Raw genomic sequence first — 23,628 nt, forward strand, 5'->3', positions numbered from 1 at the left:
TACAGCTGCTCCCGTATCTGCAGTCCAATCTCACTGGATTTAAAAACCTTGAAATCCTCAACTTCAAGAAAGGGAGCGTGATTGTTAACAGCAAACTTAAATTTGCTAAACCATTGCCCTATAATGTTACCAAGGCCGTCCATTGCATTCTAGAAGAGTTTTGTATTCATGCAGCGCAATTACTCAATTTGCAGATAGACAGCTATTCTCTGGACATAGAACAAGGTAAGAAATAAATACAGGAAAATAGCATGTTTGAAATATTTCCAATTAAGAAAACAACTTGTTGCATTCTGTTGCAAAGAAAACACTAGTGCATTGTAAAATATTTAATGTGTGGTGTAAAGAAAGATCAGGAATTGGGCAGTTTGCACCAGAACATGCGAACAGATGAAAAATTTGTGCAAACACTGTTAAAGTCTATGGGACACAAATGTGAAAAATCAAAAGTGCTCATGTTAAAGGCTTATACGCAAGTTATTGCTATAAAAAGTGTTTGGGGACCTGGGTACTGCCTCAGGGGACATGTATCAATGTAAAAAAAAAAGTTTTAAAAATGGACGTTTTTTTCAGGAGCAGTGATTTTTAATAATGCTTAAAGTGAAACAATAAAAATCAAATATTTCTTTAAATATCGTGCCTGGGGGTCCCCTTAGTCTACCTTTAAAGTAGCACATTGTTTCCATGTTCATAACAGTCCTGCAGCAAAATTAAATTTCTAAAGGAAAAAACGTCATTTAAAATTGCTTGCAGCTGTAATGAATTGCCGGACCCCAGCAATATACCTAAAAAATAATTGAAAAAAATGGCGTGGGTTCCCCCAGTCCATTACCAGGCCAAAAATGTTTTTAAATGGCGTGGCGGTCCCCCCAAAATCCATACCAGGCCCTTCAGATCTGGTATGGATTTTAAGGAGACCCCATGCCAAAATGAAAAAAAATGGTGTGGGGCCCCCCCAAAATCCATACCAGGCTCTTATCCGAGCATGCAACCTGCAAGCCATAGCAAAAGGTGGGGACAAGATACCGCCACCCCCTCTTGAACTTTGCCAGGCCACATTAAAGGAGGCTTCCAGATTCCGATAAGCCCCGCACCCGCAGACCCCCACAACCACTGGGCAAGGATTGTGCGGATGAGGCCCTTATCCCTATCAAAATGGGGACAAGGTGCTTTGAGGGGATCACAAAGCACCCTCCCCATGTTGAGCGCCCTTCCCCCCCCCCTTTCCTGCAGCCTGACAGGTTGCGTGCTTGGATAGGGTCTGGTATGGATTTAGGGGGGTCCCCCACACCATTTAAAAAAATAAAATTGGCGCAGGGTTTCCCTTAACCACTTCAATACACTATATTATATATACCACACTGCCTGAATATAGCTTATACACTGAATATCTAATCTACACTAAATGCAGAGTATATACTAAGCTGTGTGTGTGTGTGTGTGTGTGTGTGTTTGTGTGTATAACGGGGGGGGGGGGGGGGTGGTGGTTATAATTCTGTATGTGGACATTAGGCTGCTGGACTGGTGTTGGGGAATTAAGATGATGGTGGTTGATTTTATGTTGTTGAACTGCAGCTGGGGGGGGGGGGGGGGGGGTGTGATGTTTGTAGTGGATATATGCAAAACATGGAGAAATAGCCCCAGGACTTATTAGGCAGATATTGAATGTATAGTAATGATAAGATATAGTAAAATCAGCAAAGCTTTATTGAAAATAGTAAAATCCATGATCAGTCACATCACAAAGAGCTAAAAGCATACATACATCTGGATTCCCAGAGTTTCGGAATACAAAGAGATTCCTTCTTCATGATTAGTAAGAGCAAGGCACAATGATCTAGTGATACAATAATATACATATGACTATATACAAAATTATAAGGAGTAAACAACTAGTATGGTTTACAAATAACCAAGGGAATTTCACAGCATATGTGGAATACTCACACTGTGCAGCTATGTCTGGTAGTACAGCAAATGTCTCTTAGAAGTGCCCCACCGCATTGGCCCATGGGGGGGAGACGATGGAAATAAAGCTGTTGGACCATGAGGTGGCAAAAGAGCGTAGACTGATTGACCAGTGGCAGGGTATATGAGGCTGGAGGTGGAGATTAGGATGCTGAACTGGGGATGCTGGGTTCTAACTCTGGTGGCACACATTAGGCTGTTACACTGGGTTGGGGGGTTAAAATGCTGGTGGAAGGGATTGGACTGCTGGACTATAGGTCGTAGAGTGGGTTGAGATACTGGTGGTGGAGATAGACTGTCTTACTAGGGGTGGAGGGTTATGGTGCTGCTCATGAATATTAGACTGATGTATTGGGGTTGGGGTTATGATGCCGGTAGCGGTAGTTAGGGATTAAGTCTAAACAAGTAGTGAGAAAATCATGCAGCTGGAGTGGCAGTGACATTTGCTAGTGGTGGGATTATCATGCTGGCTGTGGAGATTATACTGATGGACTGAGGATTTTTGCTAGCAAGAGGTCCAGCATCATGGAGTTTCATTAGGGTACAAAGACTCACACTGAATTATTTGCCTGTTAATCAGTTTAGGTCTGTATCTGATTAACATAAGAACTGATCTATGTTGATTCAATGTCTCACTGTGAACATTTACTCTATTTCAACCTTTCTGTTTTGACTTACTGGCTTTGACAGACAGGTATGTCAAGTGAAAAAAATACATAGAGCCTGAAATTAATTTTGCCATGTAACCATTCTTATTATAACATATGCACATTTAGGCTCTGACAACAAATCGCCACAAAAAGCACTGTCAGTACATACTTCTAAAATCCCCACAGAGTGAGAACTATTTCCCCAGTGACTAGTTATTTGACAATCTATTACTATGCACAAACTGCTCCTCTAGTCAACCCCACACAGAGCACTATGGATGTGTAGCTAGATAACTATTTATTTTCTGACCATGTAATCCATCAAAACTACAATTACTGTATATCTCTTGAGCTTTGCTTTTTATCTTTCTTGTTTAATTTTACCGCAAGCTGTTCTATAAATTGAATAGTAAGGAGCCTGTGCATATATGGGATTTTGAAGCACTAATATGCTTTTCAGATTATTTTGATGCTGTGAGATAACAGATACTAAGAAAAATAATTTTGTAGAAACACAGTAATAGTATAGTTGTGGTTCAATAAGCTGCATCTGTATCGTAGGAAAAAAAAAAAAAAAAAATCACCGGGCATCTATTTGCAAGAATCATAAATACAATGGTAAACATGGGCAGCTTTTAACTACTTTAAAAATGAAAATGTTTTATACAGTATAATACAGCATGTGTTCTTGATGTCCGTTCCAATAAACTAGGTTGATTACCACAACGTAATTTATCATGGTAATGGCTCCTTTTTCTAAGCCATGTTTTTTTTTTTGGCCATTTGGTCTCCTATTAGAATTTTTTATTATTCCTGCTCATATTATTATAATTCTTAACCTTGATTTTTGAAGGGATGTAATTTGTTTTCTTTTTGTTGTAGTTAAAAATATTGCAGTGCAAGGGTTTTAAAAATATAGATATAAATACTGTATGTGAGTATATGTCATGATCAGGGGTCACGCTCGAAGACCAGTTGCTATAGCAGTAGTGGAACTACCAGGATCGCCCCACCATGAGGTGAAGTAACCTGGGGGCCAGTAGTAGATAAGCAGGTAGGGATCAAACAGAAGCATAGTCAATAAACAAGCCAAAAGGTCTGTAATGAGTAGTTGCAGGTTGGAATCAGGCAGAAGCATAGTGGAAGAACAAGCCAAGGGTCAATAAAAAATGGTAGCAAAATATGGATGGCAGCAGGGAAGACAGGAGCAAGATAGTGGCTGGAGAGAGCATAATAATCTGGCAAACAGGAAGCGCAGAGACATGGCTTAAATCAGGAAGTTCATGGGAGGAGCAGTTCAGGGTTCAAGACCAAGAAGGTTCAAGACAGGATCATTCAAGGAATTGTCTTAGGAACTGTGCAGCATTCCAGGTAACTCAGCAAGAAGAGACTCTCTCTGATCACCACCTTATTAGTTTCACTCTCTTGCTCTCCTCCACCTCCTCTCCCTCCAACCGCCTAAAAATTACCTGCAGAATGTCATCTCAACCCTTCTCTTTTCTACTCTATCAACAACCTCTACGACAAAATCTCACCCCTATCCTGCACCAACCTAGCCACTTCTGTCTACAACGCTTCCCCTCTAGCCTCACTGGACTCACTGCCCCCCCCCCCTCATTACCCACAGAAACAGGCCCCGACCCATTCAACCTTGGCAAACAGATGATACTAGAAGTCTGAAATAACATAGTCGTGCTTGTGAGCACCTGTGGCATAAGACCAATGCCGCGTACACACGGTCAAACTGTATGACGTACTTAGTCTGGCGGAAAAGTACGCCAGACTGTCCGTCGGAATTTCCGAACGGGCTACTTGCCCACACACGGCACTTTTTGAGCGGACTAATACGGCGTACTAAGTCCCCCGTACTATCCGCCCTACTTTTGAAATGAACGGACTCGCCCACACACGCGGAGGAAACTCCGCTCATTTCGAGCGCGTCTCCAGGTAGGCGGGGCCCGCGAAGGAGACGTCCCTTGCCCCGCCGCCTGGTATGGACTTAAAGGGGAACCCCAACGCCGAAAAAAATCGGCGTGGGGGTCCCCCCAAGTCAACAACAGACCCTTGTCCGAGCACGCTACCCGGCCGGCCAGGAAAGGGGGGCGAGCGAGCGCCCCCCCTCCTGAGCCGTACCAGGCCGCGTGCCCTCAACATGGGGGGTGCCTTGGGGAAGGGGGGGCCGCGCCGGCCCCCCCACCCAAAAGCACCTTGTCCCCATGTTGATGAGGACAAGGGCCTCTTCCCGACAACCCTGGCCGTTGGTTGTCGGGGTCTGCGGGCAGGGGGCTTATCGGAATCCGGGAGCCCCCTTTAATAAGGGGGCCCCCGGATACCGGCCCCCCACCCTATGTGAATGAGTATGGGGTACAATGTACCCCTACCCATTCACCTGTAAAATAAAAGTACAAAAAAAAACACAACACACGAGATAAAATACTTTATTGCATAGCTCCGGGGGTCTTCCGTCTTCGGGGGTCTTCTCGCCGGACTCCTCCGCTATCTTCTTGTAGCTCTTTTGCTAGCGGAGGATTCCGGCTTTCTTCCTCGCCGCCGGCCTCTTCTCCCGACTTCGGGGGTCTTGTCCCCCTCTTCGGTTCTTCTGCCGGGCCCCCGCGCCTTCTTATAGCTCTTTTACAGGCGGTGGCCCGGTCTTCTGTCGCCGCCGCTGCCGCCGCCTTCCACTCTTATTCTTCTTCTTCTTCTCCTTCTTCTCCAGGAGATGTTGACTCGACGCTCTCTCTGGCCACAATGCCAGGGCCGTGCTGCGCGGCCACTTATATAGGGACAAGGGGCGGAAGGCGGCGGCAGCGACAGAAGACCGGGCCACCGCCTGTAAAAGAGCTTTAAGAAGGCGCGGTGGCCCGGCAGAAGAACCGAAGAGGGGGAAAAGACCCCCGAAGTCGGGAGAAGAGGCCGGCGGCGAGGAAGAAAGCCAGACTCCTCCGCTAGCAAAAGAGCTACAAGAAGATAGCGGAGGAGTCCGGCGAGAAGACCCCCGAAGACGGAAGACCCCCGGAGCTGTGCAATAAAGTATTTTATCTCGTGTGTTGTGTTTTTTTTTGTACTTTTATTTTACAGGTGAATGGGTAGGGGTACATTGTACCCCATACTCATTCACATAGGGTGGGGGGCCGGTATCCGGGGGCCCCCTTATTAAAGGGGGCTCCCGGATTCCGATAAGCCCCCCGTCCGCAGACCCCGACAACCAACGGCCAGGGTTGTCGGGAAGAGGCCCTTGTCCTCATCAACATGGGGACAAGGTGCTTTGGGGTGGGGGGGCCGCTTAATAACAAAGTTATTAAACTGCTTGCTAACATCCACCTGCCCTCTGGATCCTGTTCCCTTGCAAATGCTACGTTCACCCTCTGGCTCAATGCTACACTCTCTAACCCACATCTTCAATCTCTTCCTCTCTTATGGCATCTTCCCCAATTCCCTAAAACATGCACTTTTCAGACCCATACTTAAAAAGCCCTCACTGGACCCATCCAAGATTAACAACCTACGCCACATCTCTTTGCTCCCCTTCTTATCCAAACTCCTTGAACATCTGGTCTACAGCCAACTGAGCATCCACCTCACTGATGATAGACATCTTGATCCTCTTCAGTCTGGATTTTGTCCTCAACACTCCACAGAAACTGTTCTACAACTAACAAACAATCTACTAACGGCCAAAACCAATCAACACTATTCTGCACTCCTACTCATGGACCTTTCTGCTGCTTTTGATACGGTTGACCACCCCCTCCTCCTCAAAAAACTCCACGCCTTTGGTCTCCTTGACTGTACTCTTCGCTGGTTCTCTTCCTACTTATCCAACCAAATCTTTAGCGTTTCTTACAACTCTACTTCCTCCTCTCCTCTTCCTTTCTCTGCCGGGCCCCCCAGGTTCTGTTCTTTCACCTCTCCTATTTTCAATCTACAACTCCTCCCTGGGTCAGCTGATAGCATCCCATGGCTTCCAATACCACCTCTACATTGACGACACCCACATCTATTTCTCTACCCCTCAGCTCACTCCCTCTATCTACTCATGTATCACTAATTTACTATCGGATATATCAGTCTGCATGTCACACCACTTCCTCAAACTCAATCTATCCAAAACCAAACCTATAATTTTTTCTCCCCCATATGCCCTTTCCCCTTCCCCTGATCTCTGTGTCAAAATGGATGGCACAACTATAAGCCCATCCCCACATGCCAAGGTTCTAGGTGTAGTCCTGGACTCTGAACCCCCCTTTCAGCACCAGGTCCAATCACTGTCCGAATCTTGCTGCCTAAACCTCTGCAACATGTCCCAAATACGCCCCTTTCTAACCAATGACACAACAAAGCTCTCGCTGGTCATCTCTCGCCTCAACTACTGCAACTCCCTTCTCATTGGCTTACCTCTACATAGTCTATCACCTCTTCAATCCATCATGAATGCTGCTGCCAGACTCATCCACCTTACCACTCGCTCTGTGTCTTCTACTCCTCTCTGTCAGTCTCTCCACTGGCTTCTGCTAACCCAATGAATTAAATTCAAAATGCTAACAATTACTTACAAAGCCATTCACAATTTAGCCCCCAGCTACATCACTGGTCTATTCTCTAAATACCAACCTACTCATTCTCTTTGTTCCTCTCAAGATCTCCTGCTCTCTAGCTCCCACATCACCTACTCCCATGCTCGCCTCCAGGACTTTTCAAAAGCCTCTCCAATCCTATGGAATGCCTTACCCCAATCGGTGCGCTTATCTCCTACTTTATTAGCTTTTAGACGATCCCTGAAAACCCTTCTCTTCAGAGAAGCCTATCCTATCCCCACCTAACAACTGTATTTAAATTTTTTCCAACAGCTCACCCTCCCCCCCCCAGTTATTACCTTTTGTTTCCACTTGACCCTCCCTTCTAGATTGTAAGCTCTAATGAGCAGGGCCCTCTGATCCCTCCTGTATTGATTGGTATTGTAAGTGTACTGTCTGCCCTCCTGTTGTAAAGCACTGTGCAAACTGTTGGCGCTATATAAATACTGAATAAAAATAATAATAATCTGGGAAACAGGAAGCACAGAGACATGGCTTAAGTCAGGAAGTTTGTGGGAGGAGCAAAGAGTTCAGGGTTCAAGACAGGATCATTCAAGGAATTGTCTTAGGAACTGTGCAGCATTCCAGGTAGCTCATCAAGAAGAAACATTGCCTGACAAAGCAAATGTTCTGGGTTCAAATCCAGGCCCTGACAGTGTGTGTGTGTGTGTGTGTGTGCGCGTGTATATATATATATATATATATATATATATATATATAATATATTGTAACATTGGGGTGTTTAGCTCAATTGGTAGATGCATTTTTTAGTTCACATCAGGCAGGCGTTTATGGTTAAGGGCCTGGACGATTTTTTTCCGAAGCGATTCTCTCCTGGTGATTCCCAGCTGGCCGGAATGCACAGGCCTCTTTGTGGGGACGCTGAACCAAACCTCTACTGCACCAAACCTCTACTGCAGCTCCTTTCAGGCATAAATTTCACTCCGGTTGCCATGGGAGACCGCACTCTCCCAGCAGAACTTTGCTGGCTCTCTCCAACATGATAAATTGGCTCCTCCTTAAGCCACTTTCCACGATCTTTATTAGACATAGCCCATGGTACAGAGACAGCCCGACTGGCTTCCTCTGCGTTGCTATGGGCAACCACTCTCATCCTCAGCCTTTGATCAGCCTCGCTCCTTGCATATAGCATGGGCTTCTCTCTGCTGGATCCCGTCTCATGCTGTGACACATTCACATCTTTCACAATAGCTGTTTTAACTGCATCAGCTTTGCCAGGGGCAACAACAGCCCTCTTCCAGTTATGGACATCCAGCGGCTTTCCCCTTGCACTGAGGGTTGGCTTCCTTTCCTCTGTAGCTTGGTTCAGTGCTGCTAAATGCCGCTTGCACCAATCCACTGCAGATTCAAATGCTGGTGGACTCTCCATAACAGCAGTCACCTGTGCACTCATTGCACCAGTGTTGCTAGGGACAACCCCAGCCCTTTTTCTCCTTGATACACTCTGATCAGGTATGTATGGGGCTCGTTCGGGCGGTAACAACCCCTCCAACCACAGAGCTCTGTCTCTCATTTCAGCAAACCTGGCCTCTTTTAGGAGCTTTGACCGCCCCATACTTAGAGACTCCAGAACAACTTTAAACAGTCCAGGAAAATGAAAGTGTCTCTTTTAAAGCAAGTTGCTTTTCTCTTCATGCAAGCTTTCCTCACCTGCACATTGCACACACTGATTGTGCTGTCTCATACACACAAACACAGTTCATAGCAAGAAAAAATAAATAAATTGGACTTTTCATTCACAGGTACACCACCTGTAACACGCAATGCCTTTTGCCTGGCTGCACTTCCACACACAGCCAATAGTTCCTGACTTGAACTTACTGTAGGGCAAGGACCCGGATTCCACCGTCTTCTGCCCGCATTCAAACACCACTTGTAACATTGGGGTGTTTAGCTCAATTGGTAGATGCATTTTTTAGTTCACATCAGGCAGGCGTTTATGGTTAAGGGCCTGGTAGCCCATGTTTATTATAAGAAAACAAAATATTAGTCCATCCAGAAATCCCACGCAGGGGTCCAAGCTTACATTAAATACACAAAAAATCCAAATGAAAATGCTAGCCCACCTGGCTACTCTTCAGCAGTAGTGCTGCTATAGGTACTTGCTCCGTCCACCAAACTGCTTGGACGCACACACTCTTAGGCTCCTTGGACGCACACAGCTTCAAGCCCTTTAACACACAGCTTTTGACTCCTTGGACGCACACAGCTTCAACCCTTCAACGCACACAGCTTTGGGCTCTTTGGACGCACACAGCTTCAACCCTTCAACGCACACAGCTTTGGGCTCTTTGGACATGCACACAGCTTCAAGCTACTCCACTCCACCATCCCTCACACTCTACTCCCAACAGCCCCTTCGTTATATGGGCTGTGTGCAGCTGGGCACACACCCTGCTCGTTATCACCAAGACCTGGACACAGGGTTGGAGATCCCTCTTTCCTCCAATTTCACAGGGACAGAGCCTCGCTCTGTCACAATATATATATATATATATATATATATATATATATATATATATATATATTTACTGTGCAAATGTCTTAGGCAGGTGTGAAAAAAAGCTGTAAATTAAGAATGCTTTCAGAAATACGTGTTAATAGTTAATAGTGTTAATAGTTTATTTTTTATCAATTAACAAAAATGTAAATGAACAAAAGAGATATCCAAATCAAATTAATATTTGGTGTGACCAGTCTTTGCCTTTAAAGCAGCATCAATTCTTCTAGGTACACTTGAACACAGTTTTTGAAGGAACTCAGCAGATAGGTTGTTCCAAACATTTTGGAGAACTAACCACAGATCTTCTATGGATGTAGGCTGCCTCAAATCCTTTTATCTCTTGATAAGCAACGATGGCAAAGGTTTACTTTCAGGACTCCTTGATCTTCTTTACACTGAAGATAGTTCTTAATGACATTGGCTGTATGCTTGGGGTCGTTGTCCTCCTGTAGAATAAATTTGAGGCCAATCACATGCCGCCCTGATGTATGGCATGATGGATAAGTATCTGTCTTTATTTCTCACCATTGATCCTGACCAAATCTCCAATTCCATTTGCAAAAATGCAGCCCCAAACCTTCAAGGAACGTTCACCATGCTTCACTGTTGTCTACAGACACTCATTATTGTACCACTCTCCAGTCCTTCATGAACAAACTACCTTTCTTACAGCCAAATATTTCACAAATCAATACAGAGCACCTGCTGCCATTTTTCTACACACCAGTTCCTATGTTTTCATGCATAGTTGCATCACTTAGCCTGGTTTTCATGTCCTTTCCTGTGCATAGACACTGCATATGTAATGTGCGCACAGCACAACTTACAAAGTGCAGCAGTCAGGACTATTAAATGTAGCTCATCAGACATATTCCATTTATAACATAGCTTATAACATAGTTTACGAGTCAGAAGTATGTCTGTGGCATAACACAGGTTAAAGAATTTAAAAGTCATATGTACAGTATATCTGGGGTATGCACTCTGCAGTATGTTCAGTGTAGAGTGCCCTTACATAGGTGGTCAGTAGAGATTAGTTGCACATACTTGGGTTTAGTTCAGGGAGGTTTGGTGAACATTACAGAAGGTTGGGTGCTGTGACACCATTGATCAAATATTGTTATGAACATGTTTGGTCATAACATCCCTCTGGAGACCCCACCCATTTGTTTATACTTGGTAAAGTCATTCACAGATGAGCAGTAGTTGGGAGAGCATTATGTCTGTAGTCAGCTGGGTTTTTTTGTTTTGTTTTTTTGGTAGGTGGGCATTATTCATCATAACGGGTGTTGATCTGCATGGCTGGACTACGTGACTGACGGTGAATTACCACCATGGAACCTTTTTTTTTTAAAAGAACATATACTGTATTTAATTGTAGCATTACCCCCAGAGGAGCTACTTAAGTATAATTGGTTCCGTACTCTGCTCCTTAACCCCAAGAACAGTCTCAGCCCCTCTGACACACCGGGCAATAGTGTAAAGTGCAAGGACCAATGAAAAGCACAGACATTAGGATAAAACACAGAATTGTCTTTACTGTAAGGTTTCTGTGGCAAAGTAACAGACAGTTTATTTTCAAATTAATTAACTGAAGAGCAATAACTGAGATCAAGAGCAGTATAAATCAATATATTGTATAAGGCTGCTTCCAGGGGATTCCACAATGGCAAAAAAAAACAAAAGCAGAGGCAAACACTCTAATCACAATATGGAGACGTCATACTGGATTGGTTACCACGCTACTTAACTTTGGTTCTACAAGTCCAGGCAGAGGGAGGGCGGAGAAATGACCCTTACTTATGTCAGATCTCTTCCTTCTGTCTCCTGAACCTGCAGGCCCAGCTATGAACACTACCTAATTCAGTGTTCAGTGGCATAACTCCCAAGTCAGACTATCTCGCACATACACCACATATACAGAGCCCTGAGTATGTGTGCGTGCCCGTATGGCACCAGTAACTTCAGTCCCTTGGAAGAAGAATGAGGCCTTGGATCTTCAGCTAGCCACTTTAGTTGGTGCACTTAGAACTCCTGCTTGGCAAAGTGTAACTGTGTATATAAAAGAAAAAAGAGAAAATAATTTTGGGACTTTATATGAGGCAACGGTCATAGAAATACCGTTGTCTCCATCCCCGTTACTTGTAAAAGAAGGGGAAAAGGGGGATTGTGTGACGTGGTATGAAACATACCACTAGAATATAATGAATCAATTAACTTAAATGACATTGTATTTGATACAAATCAGCATACCAGGCAGTAAAAAATCATCACAATGAGTAGCATAGGAATATAATAATAAACATGATTAGTAAATCACATGATTGAACATAAAAAATAATAATTAATAAATGGTAATAATGATGATTACATAATATGCATCAATGTACCCAAATATTAACATAATAAAAGTGGTAATAGACCCAAGTATGGTATCTACAAACATGATTAACCTGATAATATGAGGCCATGGTAATGTATAATTGATTCATGATTCTGGGAGATAGAAATCACATGGTGACACATAATTGCTGTGACCTAGCATCAATAAAAAGCTTGACATGTTTTGTGGAGCAGATGTAGCCTGGGTATATCTGAAATAAAATATAAATTTACCATAAATATAATAATACGTATAATGGGAAGAGGGGGGCCAGAGAATATAGTCCCAACACTCTTACCTAAGGGTAGATTCTCAATAAAAAAAACTTAGATATTATTAATATTATTGGCAGCTGGGAGCACTGTGGGAGCATCATCCCCAGGAGCTGAGGTAATGGCACTGCGGCAACGGCATGGCAAGGACTACCAGTACATAAATATCTAGTGGAAAAGGATTCCCAATCGACAGAGTTGTGAGTGGTGTTGGGGGAAGGCCCATAGGGTTTCTATAAAAAATATAATATATGATAGTAGTGTATCATTAGAGCAACTAGCATAGCTGATGAATGGGGAAAGAAGTTACCATATACCAGGACAAAGAAAAACACAGGTGTGAATTAAAAGGACTGAATGTGACACCAGAAAGGTGAGTGGTAGAAAAATGGGGTACCCACATAAAAAACAATATGAAAGGAGTGCTGCCAGAAATTACTTGGGACTAAGAATAAAAAGCATGGTCCTAATGGTGTGTAGTTGTCACAGAAGGACATATGTAGACAATATGTGTACTCTATCAAAGTGTGGTAATGAAAGCCAGTCAGTCCACATACAGAACCCCACCAACGTCACGCTACATGCTAGGTGGAAAGAAGGCGCTAACATCCGAGCGGCTATCGCTCTTAAATAGGCGCCTAGACCCTCCCTCGTGATGCATGCAGATGGAAAAAGATCACAATAGTGTGTGGCATTACTAATGACATCACTTGTGCAGTGTGTAGGCGTGGCATCGAAATGCAGAGAGTACCTGCCCGTACTCCCGCATCTAATTAGACCGGGAGAGGAGGGGAAGGCCCCAGTGCACGTCACAGCTCCCGAGGATGAATGAAAAAAACACAGAAAACCCCTGCAAAGACCAGAATGGTAGACTAACTCAAATACAATAATTATGACCTATAATTGGCAAATGATGTATGTCACAGATAATAGTGCTATAGACAAAATATAAGATTGTGTGTGTTTCCATCCCTTAATTGGCATATAAAAGAAAAAAGAGAAAAGAAGCATAACTGTGGTATGCTGGCAGTATCCAGATAGCAGGGCGTACACTGTAACTACTTAGCAGGGCTTCAATGAGACCCAGGTTCAGGCAAGTGTGGGCAAAGTGAAGTAACTCTGCCTGTGTGCAGTGTCCTTGTTTCCTGCAAATGGGCAACTGTCCTTTCACCAATCCTGCGGTCAAAGCCCAAACAAATGTCCTGGAACAGGCAGGCTTTTCTGGTAACCCGACTGGTAATTTCACACTGGAATGCTTCATGCCATCCGTGCAGGTGCACCTGGATATGTACCTGGGATCCCCTCTCAGGCTGGATATCCCAGACCGGTCGTGGATGGCTGGAAAGAAGCGATGGACTGACCCGAGAGACAACACCTCTCCCCTAGGTCCAGTCTTTTCTCTTGACTCGTGGTAACTAGCTTCTCCTCAGCAGACAAGATGGTGTTCTTGATTTTTTTTCTTGCCAGTGAATAATGGGGTGTGTAATCCTGTCCCCATACAAGGCTATGGGGCCATTTTTAGTGGGGACTATATGTCCCAGAATGCTTTGCTGCTGATGATTGGCTCCCTCCCCTCTGCCAATGAGGATGCAGGGGAAGGAGCAGAACAAATAGAGTCAGTGTCAGTGAGGATAGGGAGGAGGAGAAATCCCCAACAGGGTCTAACAGGCACACTCTTCCTCAGTGAGAGCCTTGGCCAGATGCAGGCCTCGGTCAGCTTGGAATGGCTGCGGGAGATGCGGGGCAACCGCTACTTAATGTTTGGCTCCTGCTGAAAGGGATGAATGTCCAATGTTTGGATGAAAGCCAGAACAAGCAAAGTTGGGTCTGAACCTGTTTTCGGACCGAACCAGAATCTCATCTCTAGTGATCAGTGAAAGCGTGCCCCCTTCATATTGTTCATTAATGTAAGGGTCATCAGTAAAGAATTGGCCCCTTTTACTGATGGTCAGTGAAGAAGAGTCCACTTATATTCAGGTCATTGTAATGCCTCTTCACATGGGTGTGTAGATGTCCCTTCTTCCAGTAGTAGTTACATAGTTACATAGTAAGCGAAGTTGAAAAAAGACCATCAAGTCCAACCTATGTGTGTGATTTTATGTCAGTATTACATTGCATATCTCTGTAGGTTGTGGTCATTCAGGTGTTTATGTAATAGTTTTATGTTAAATTATTGATGCACCCCGCTGAACCCACTGCCCGCGGAAGAGAATTCCACATCCTAACTGCTCTTACAGTAAAGAACCCGCTACGCAGTTTAAGGTTAAGCCACTTTTCTTCTAATTTTAGTGTCTTATTAAATTCCCTTTCATGGAAAAGTTTTATGCCTATTGTGGGCCCACCAGTATGGTATTTGTACATTGAAATCATATTCCCTCTCAAGCATCTCCTCTCCAGAGAGAACAAGTTCAGTGCTCATAACCTTTCCTCATAACTAAGGTCCTCCAGTCCCTTTATTAGTTTTGTTGCCCTTTTCTGGACTCTCTCCAGTTCCAGCACATCCTTCCTGAGGACTGATGCCCAGAACTGGACAGCATACTCCAGGTGCGGCCAGACAAGAGTCTTGTAGAGTCAGAGAATCATTGATTTATATCAGGCGTTAATCCCCTTATTAATGCATGCCAATATTCTGTTTGCTTTGCTTGCAGCAGCTTGGCATTGCATGCCATTGCTGAGCCTGTCATCTACTAGGACCCCCAGGTCCTTTTCCATCCTAGATTCCCCCAGAGGTTCACGGACAAGTAAGTAAATTGCATTCATATTTTTGCCACCCAAATGCATTATTTTAAATGTTTCTCCAATAAACCTCATTTGCCATGTAGTTGCCCACCCCATTAATTTGTTCAGATCTGCTTGCAAGGTTTACACATCCTGTGGAGAAGTTATTGCCCTGCTTAGCTTAGTATTGTCCGCAAATACAGAGATTGAGCAGTTTATCCCATCCTCCAGGTCGCTTATGAATAAATTAAATAGGATTGGTCCCAGGACAGAACCCTGGGGGACCCCACTTTCCACCCTAACCATTCTGAGTACTCCCCATTTATCACTACCCTCTGAACTCACCCCTGTAGCCAGTTTGCAATCCATGTACTTGCCCTATGGTCCATGCCAACAGACCTTAATTTGTACAGTAAACGTTTATGGGGAACTTTATAAAATGCTCACCTCATTATAGAAGGTTTGGCAAGAATGATTCTTCATGAATCCATGCTGATTACTGCTAATGATACCATTGTCATTACTTAAATCTTGTATATAATCCCTTATCATCCCTTCCAAGAGATTGATGTTAGACTAACTGGTCTGTAATTCCCAGAGATGTATCTTGGCCCTTTTTTAAATATTGGTGCTACATTGGCTTTTCTCCAATCAGCTGGTACCATTCCAGTCAGTAGACTGTTCATAAAAATTAAGAACAATGGTCTAGCATTTACTTGACTGAGTTCTTTAACCACTTCCTGCCCGGTCAATAGCAAATTGACATCCGGGAAGTGGTTCTGTTATCCTGACTGGGTCTGATATGACATCCTTCAGGATAGCATGCCGCCGCGCGCCCATGGGGGCATGCATCACGGCGATCGGTGGAGCAGTGTGTCAGTCAGTGGCTCTTTACCACATAATGAGCCATGTCCAATCACGGCTGTTCACGATGTAAACAGGAAAAGCCGGTGATCGGATTTTCCTCACTCACGTCTGACAAACACGAGTAGAGCAGAGCCGATTGGCAGTTCTCCTGACAGGGGGGTTTACAATGATTGTTTATCAGCGCAGCCCCTCTCAGATGCCCACACTAGACCACCAGGGATGTAGGCAACATGTGGATGGCCAGGTATGTACCCCATGGCCATCCACATGTGCAAATGATGCCCAATCTGTGCCAGTCAATGCCCACAAATGAGCACTGACTGGCAAATCATGTACCAAAATAAAAACAGTGATGCCCAGCAATGCCACCCATCAGTGTCATCAGTGCCACTCATCAGTGTCCAGCAGTGCCACTCATCAGTGTCCAGCAGTGCCACCTATCAGTGCCCATCAGTGCCCACCTATCAGTGCCCATCTGTGCCACCCATAAGTGCCCATCAGTGCCACCTATGAGTGCCCATCAGTGCCGCCTATGAGTGCCCATCAGTGCCACCTATGACTGCCCATCAGTGCAGCATAACAGTGCCACCTATCAGTGCCCATCAGTGCCATCTATCAGTGCATATCCATGCCGCCTATCAGTGCCCGCCAGTGCCACCTTATCAGTACCACCTCATCGGTGCCCATCAGTGCCGCCTTATCAGTGCCCATCAGTGCAGCCATATCAGTGGCCAGCATTGAAGAAGAAAATGTACTTATTTACAAAAAAATTAACAGAAACAAAGAAAAACTTAAAAAAAAAATGTGGTCTATTTTTATTTGTTGCGCAAAAAATAAAAATCCCAGAGGTGATCAAATACCACCAAAAGAAAGCTCTATCTGTGGGAACAAAATGATAAAAACTTGTTTGGGTACAGTGTTGTATGACTGCGCAATTGTCATTCAAATTGCTACAGTGCTGAAAGCTGAAAATGAGCTTGAGCAGAAATGTGTCTAAGTGCCTGGCATTGAAGTGGTTAAGGCCCTTCGTGTGAAAGCCATCTGGTCCCAGTGACTTATTAACATTAGGTTTTTCAAGTCTATTTCGAATATTGTCTTTTTTTAGTCATGAGGGTGTTTGCTGTGACATGTCAGGAGGATAAACATTGCAGTTTTGGTTACTGATGTGCCCAATTCCTTCGTGAAGACTGAGGAGAAGAATAAATTCAATACCTTCGCCATCTTTCCATTCTTAGTAACCAGATTCCCTTAATCATTCTTTTTGGGACTCTCCTCTACTATGTTACTCTCCTCCGCTATGTGGCTTTCATGTTCTATCTTAGCCGCCCTGATTGCACCCTTACATTTCTTGATGCATTCTTTGTAAAATTGGAATGCTAATGATGATCCCTCAGCCTTGTATTTTTTTGAAGGCCCTCTCCTTTGCTTTTATATGCATTTTTATGTTGGAGTAAAGTCACCCAGGACTTTTATTTGTTCTTTTAAATGTATTTCCCATTGGGATGCACTGGCTAATGCCCTTATTTATTATGCTCTTAAAGCATACCCATTTTTCCTCCGTGTTCTTTTTTCCTAAGATTTTATCCCAATTAGTATCTTCTAGTAAGGATCATAGTTTAGGGAAGTTGGCTCTTTTGAAATTCAGTGTCTTTGTATTCACCTTATGTTTCCTATTTGTGTGATTTATACTGCAACGAATTGAGCTGTGATTGCTGTTTCCTAAATTACCCCGGAATTTCCAAATCTGTGATCAGGTCTGTATTGTTGGTAATCAATAGGTCTAGTAACGCTTTATTTCTAGTTGTTGCGTTTACCACCTGACCCATGAAATTGTCCTGCAAGACATTTAGGAACTGGCGAGCCTTAGATAAATGTGTGGTTCCTTCCACCCAGTCTATCTCTGGAAAATTAAAATCCCCCATTATAATGACATTTCCCATTCTTGCCACTAATCGAAATTATGATAGGAGGTCCGCCTCCACCTCCTCCCTCTGGTTAGGGGGCCTATAGCATACTCCCAGTATTACTTTCCATTTAGTTTCCTCCCTTTGTAGCTCTACCCTCCTCCCCTGCTCCCTTAGTGATGTCATCTCTCACATTCACTTGTACATCTTTTTTGATATACAGGCACACCCCTCCCCCTTTTTTACCCTCTCTATCCCCGTGATATAGGGAATACCCTTGAATGGTTGCCAGCCAATCATGAGAGCTGTTGAACCAAGTTTCTGTAATTCCTACTAAATCAAAATCCTCTTCGTACAACAGTAGTTCTCCTATCTTGTCTGCCAGACTCCTGGCATTGGTGAACATGCCACATAGTTTAGATTGGTTGTATACTATCTCCTTATTGGGTTCTCTGGGGTTGCATATAGGACTTGTTACTATACTTACCTTGGGTTTAGGTGCTTTAGTCAACCTACCACTAATGCCCCCAATACTACCCTCTGGAATATGTTCCACGCTGACTATCTCTACCCTGGACCCTCCTCCCTGTTGCCTATTTTAAAAGCCCCTCTAACTTTTTGACCATCTTCACTCCCAGCAGATCTGCACCCTCCTCATTTAGGTGCAGTTTGACCCTTCTATAGAGCTGGTAACCAACTGAGAAGTCGCCCCAGTTCTCCAGGAACCCAAACCCCTCCTTTCTACACCAGCTCATCAGCCACTTGTTTACTTCCCTAATCTCCTGCTGCCTTTCTGGTGTGGCTCAAGGTACCAGTAGTATTTTTGAGAATACTACCTTGGAGGTGCTTTTCCTCAATTTAGCAATTTTAGCTAAATTGGTCACTAAAGTGCTCCCTACATTGGTGATCAGTGGATAAATGCCACATACAAAAAATTGATGGTCAGTGTACACCTTCTTACATTGCTGCCAAGTAGTGAAGTGCCCCTTTATATTAGGGGTCACTATAATACCCCCTTTACATTGGTGATCAGTGTAGCGCCTCCTACATTGAAGATCAGTCAGAAAGAAGTAACCTTTTACATTGGTGGTGTCAGAAAGCCCTGCCAACTCGTACCCTACCACAGGCACCCTAGCAACACATGGCTTTGCAGCAAAGAATCTTAACTGACTATAAGCACCAATACAGGAGTATATGACTTCATATAGGCGCCTTATAGCATTTTCACTGGCATAAATGCATGCTTGCTGCTGACAGTGGAGCTAAGTGGGCCATTTCAAGCTGAGTACTGCCAGGGCTAAGCCTGAATGGTCTTTTAGCTGTACACCTTTGGTCTGTGATCCTAAATCTGTACCTAACCTGTTACGCAACCAACTTTATTATGACCTGTCTTTGGATTGTGCTTGTCTGTTGCTTTCCTTCTTTACCAACCTTGACGTAAACTCCTGGAGAAGATTATGTCTATTGACTCTAGCTGTCTGCACAATGCTAACCTCTACCTTAACTTTAATGATGCTACTGTCCTGACACCTTACTGTTCATCTGATGTTGGCCTCAGGTGTGACTTGACTTCACCCCTACTGCCTTTCAATCTCACTTGCATTTCTTGTCATGGTCTCCAATTGTTCTTAGTCCTTCCTCCCTTGTCATCTCATACATGCATGCATGTCGATGGTTACTGGAAAAAGGAGAGGCTGCACTGTCCACACACTGCTCTGACTGCTGATTTATGCCAGAGCCAGAGCTAAACAGGTATCTGCATAGCTCCCTCAGCCCTACATTGCTTGCCAGCCAGCTGGGAGTGGCAAAACCAGGGGCACCATGCAAAAAAATCCAGGGCATGTGCCCCAGGTGGTGGGGTTTAGTAACACTTCAACATCACAGAACAATTCAAGTTGAATGTGACTAACCACTATTTGCTATACTATTACTAGGATACATTCACAGATATGTAATTTAATAAGATTTTTTTTTAAATAAGGTTCATGATCCTTAACAATGAGGTCTTATTCTTGTTACATATAGCTGTGATAAAAAATGTAAATGAGAAACATATGAATGACAGAAGCCATCAGAACAGTTTTACTAATAGACACTGGCAGTTTCTTTTAAATAAATATTTGGCATAATAGAAAGTACAAAGATAAGATAATTGTCTAGACTATGGTATTTTCTTTCACTCAGGATGGATGTGAAGGCTAGACAAGACAGGAAATGTATTGATGCTTTAAAATTTTGGTGTTGGCAAAGTGTTCTAAGAATACCATGGAGAGCAAGAAAAACAAATTAACATTTCAAACAAATCAAGCCCAACCTTTTAATAAAATCCCAGACAACTAGGCTGAAGCTGTCTTATTTTGGACATACTAGAAGAAAAAGCAGCTCAATGGAAAAAACAGTTGGGAAAGTTGAATTAAAAAGATGAGAAAACACAATATATATATATATATATGCAGTATCTTACAAAAGTAAGTACACCCCTCTCATTTTGGTAAATATTTATTATATCTTTTACACTGAAGAAATTCCACTTTACTAGAATGTAAAGTAGTGTACAGCTTGTATAACAGTATACATTTGCTGCCCCCTCAAAATAACTCAACACACAGTCATTAAAACCACTTGTCACCCAGGCCAATTCTAACATCTCTCTCCTACATGTAAAAATCTGATTTTTTTTTTTGCTAGAAAATTACATAGAACCTGCCCCCCCCCCCCCCCCCCCCCAATACATTATATATGTGTTTTTTAGCAAAGGCCCTAGAGAATACAATGGCTGTCATGTTTATCTCACACGGTATTTGCGCAGCAATTTTTCGAACGTGTTTTTTTGGAGAAAAAAACAGTTTCGTGCTTTACAAAACAACAAAACAGTAAAGTTAGCCCAATTTTTTTGCATAATGTGAAAGATGACATTACGCTGAGTAAATATATACCTAACATGTCCTGCTTCAAAATTGCATGCACTCGTGGAATGGCGCCAAACTTTGGTACTTAAAAATCCCCATAGGTGAGGCTTTAAACATTTTTACTGGTTACACTTTTTGAGTTACAGAGGAGGTCTAGTGCTAGAATTATTGCTCTAACGTTTGCGGCGATACCTCAAATGTGTGGTTTGAATACAGTTTTCATATGTGGGCGGGACCTACGTATGCATTTGCTTCTGCGTGTGAGCACACGGGGACAGGGGCACTTTATTTTTTTTTATTTTTTTATTGTTAACTTAACTTTTTTTTTTTTGATCACTTTTATTCCTATTACAATAAATTTAAACATGCCTTGTAATAGGAATATGGCATGACCTGTCCTCTTTACAGTGAGATATGGGGTCAATAAGACCCCACATCTCACCTCTAGGCTGAAAAGCCTGAAATAAAAAAAAAACGATCTTGGCTTCCCAGCCGAGGTGGCGCCATTTGTTTGAATGTAGAGGCTGGGCGTGATATCATAACAATGATGATACAGCCTCCGGAAACCATCTGGTCCGCCGGAAATGTCTATGGTAAACATGCGGGGCGTGCGAATCCTGTCTCCGCCTAACCAATGGAAAAAGAAGGGGGTGGAGCTAGTCATGTTTGTCTCTATGGTAAATCTCTATGGTAAACATCCGGGGCTGGCGAATCCTGTCTCCACCTCACCCATGGAAAACGAAGGTGGGTGGAGCTAGTCATGTTTGTGTGACCTTCATGATCTTTTTTCTGGTGGACTGGTCTGTGTTCATTACCTGGGAGGCGTATTTGGGACCCTCCCTATTCCCTCTCATCCACCTTAGTGCGGGGGATTGGGCAGGCCTGCCCACTGTGCATCAGCACCAAGCCTCCCCGCACCATTCACACGGTGCCCTCTCTGGGCACCCTGTTGCTGGCATAAGTGGAGTTTCTATTGTGGCTAGCTCATGGGGAGATGTGTCTGTCATGTTCGTCTTAGGTCACTCCAGCAGGGAGGCCTTCCCCCTTTTTTGCCTGCCAGCGTTACCCATTTGGTAAGCTGAGCACATAAGGATCCCCATTTCACTCTGCTAGCTCTCCTGGCAGTACCTCCTGCAGCATACTGCTCAGATCTGTGGATCATGATTCTCTGTCACAGCTTTAGGTAATTACCTAGCTGGGCTTTCTTGTTGGGTTCCATTCAATGCTTTTAAATTTTTGCAATGCACCTTCATATGCTTATGGTTTGCTTGATTTGTTCACTTTTTCAGCATTGGAGCCCATATTACACCATAAGAATGATCATAGTGGCTGTTCCGCTGTGTGATCATTCTTACGGATGGTAAGAGGCAACGCCCCCCATCCCGCCGCCCTCCGGTGCTTCTACCGACTCACCACTTCCATCAGTGAGGAGCAGACAGGATCTGCGCGGCCCTGGATGTTTACTATAGAGATTTCCGGTGGACCAGATGGTGTCCGGAGTCTCTATGATCGTTCAGAGGCTGGGCGCGATGTTATGACATCACGCGACCTCTACATTCAAACAAATGGCGCCGCCTCGGCTGGGAAGCCAAGATCGTTTTTTTTTTTACATTTCAGGCTTCCCAGCCTAGAGGTGAGATGAGGGGTCTTATTGAGGGAGGGGATCATTTTCTGCTACAGAATGTCACAGTACATGTTGGCATTCATGGTTCCCTCAATGAACTGTAGCTCCCCAGTTATGGCAGCACTCATGCAGCCCCAGACCATGACACTCCCAACACCATGCTTGACTGTAGGCAAGACACACTTGTCTTTGTACTCCTCACCTGCTTGCGGCCACACAGGCATGACACCATCTGAACCAAATAAGTTTATCTTGGTCTCATCAGACCACAGGAAATGGTTCCAGTAATCCATATCATTAGTCTGCTTGTCTTCAGCAAACTGTTTGTGGGCTTTCTTGTGCATCATCTTTAGAAGAGGCTTCCTTCTGGGACGACAGCCATGCAGACCAATTTGATGCAGCGTGTGGCGTATGGTCTGAGCACTGGCAGGCTGACCCCCCACCCCTTAAACCTCTGCAGAAATTCTGGCAGCACTCATACATCTATTTCCCAAAGACAACCTCTGGATATGACGCTGAGCACGTGCACTCAACTTCTTTGGTTGACCATGGCGAGGCCTGTTCATAGTAGGACCTGTCCGGTTAAACCGCTGTGTGGTCTTGGCCACCATGCTACAGCTCAGTTTTAGGGACTTGGCAATCTTCTTATAGCCTAGGCCATCTTTATGTAGAGCAATAATAATTTTTTCAGATTCTTAGAGAGTTCTTTGCCATGTGATGCTATTTTGAACTTCCAGTGACCAGATGAGAGAGTGAGAGCGATAACACCAAATTTAATACACCTGCTCCCCGTTCATACCTGAGACCTTGTAACACTAATGAGTCACATGACACTGGGGAGGGAAAATGGTTAATTGGTCCCAATTTGGACATTTTCACTGGTGGACTCACTTTTGATGCCAGCGGTTTATACATTGATGGCTGTGAGTTGAGTTATTTTAAGGGGACAGCAAATTTACACTGTTGCACAAGCTGTACACTCACTACTTTACATTGTAGCAAAGTGTAATTTCTCCAGTGTTTGTCACATGAAAAGATATAATAAAATATTTACAAAAATGTGAGGGTGTACTCACTTTTGTGAAATACTGACTGTATGTGTATATATACATATATATATATTATATATTTATTATGGATTGAAAATACTTACAGTGCCTTGCAACATAAAGAAAAGCATCTTTTCACAGGATGTGCATCCGAGGTATAAAAAGTAAAGTAGTAATTTGCATGTA

The 23,628-nt window shown here is 43.8% G+C and overlaps 1 protein-coding gene across 2 annotated transcripts in view; it reads left to right on the plus strand.

Annotated features, from left to right (window-relative positions):
• Window positions 1-23,628, plus strand: part of IMPG1 (interphotoreceptor matrix proteoglycan 1) — a 376,955-nt gene that overhangs the window by 275,532 nt on the left and 77,795 nt on the right. For both annotated transcript variants that reach the window (XM_077487351.1, XM_077487352.1), the window contains exon 14: window positions 6-225. In XM_077487351.1, coding sequence (XP_077343477.1) covers window positions 6-225 — 220 coding nt within the window. The remainder of the gene's footprint in view (window positions 1-5; window positions 226-23,628) is intronic.

Source organism: Lithobates pipiens, unplaced genomic scaffold, assembly GCF_037356315.1.
Source record: "Lithobates pipiens isolate NorthernLeopardFrog02 unplaced genomic scaffold, aLitPip1_a1.2 Scaffold_18, whole genome shotgun sequence".
Classification (NCBI taxonomy): Eukaryota; Metazoa; Chordata; class Amphibia; order Anura; family Ranidae; genus Lithobates; species Lithobates pipiens.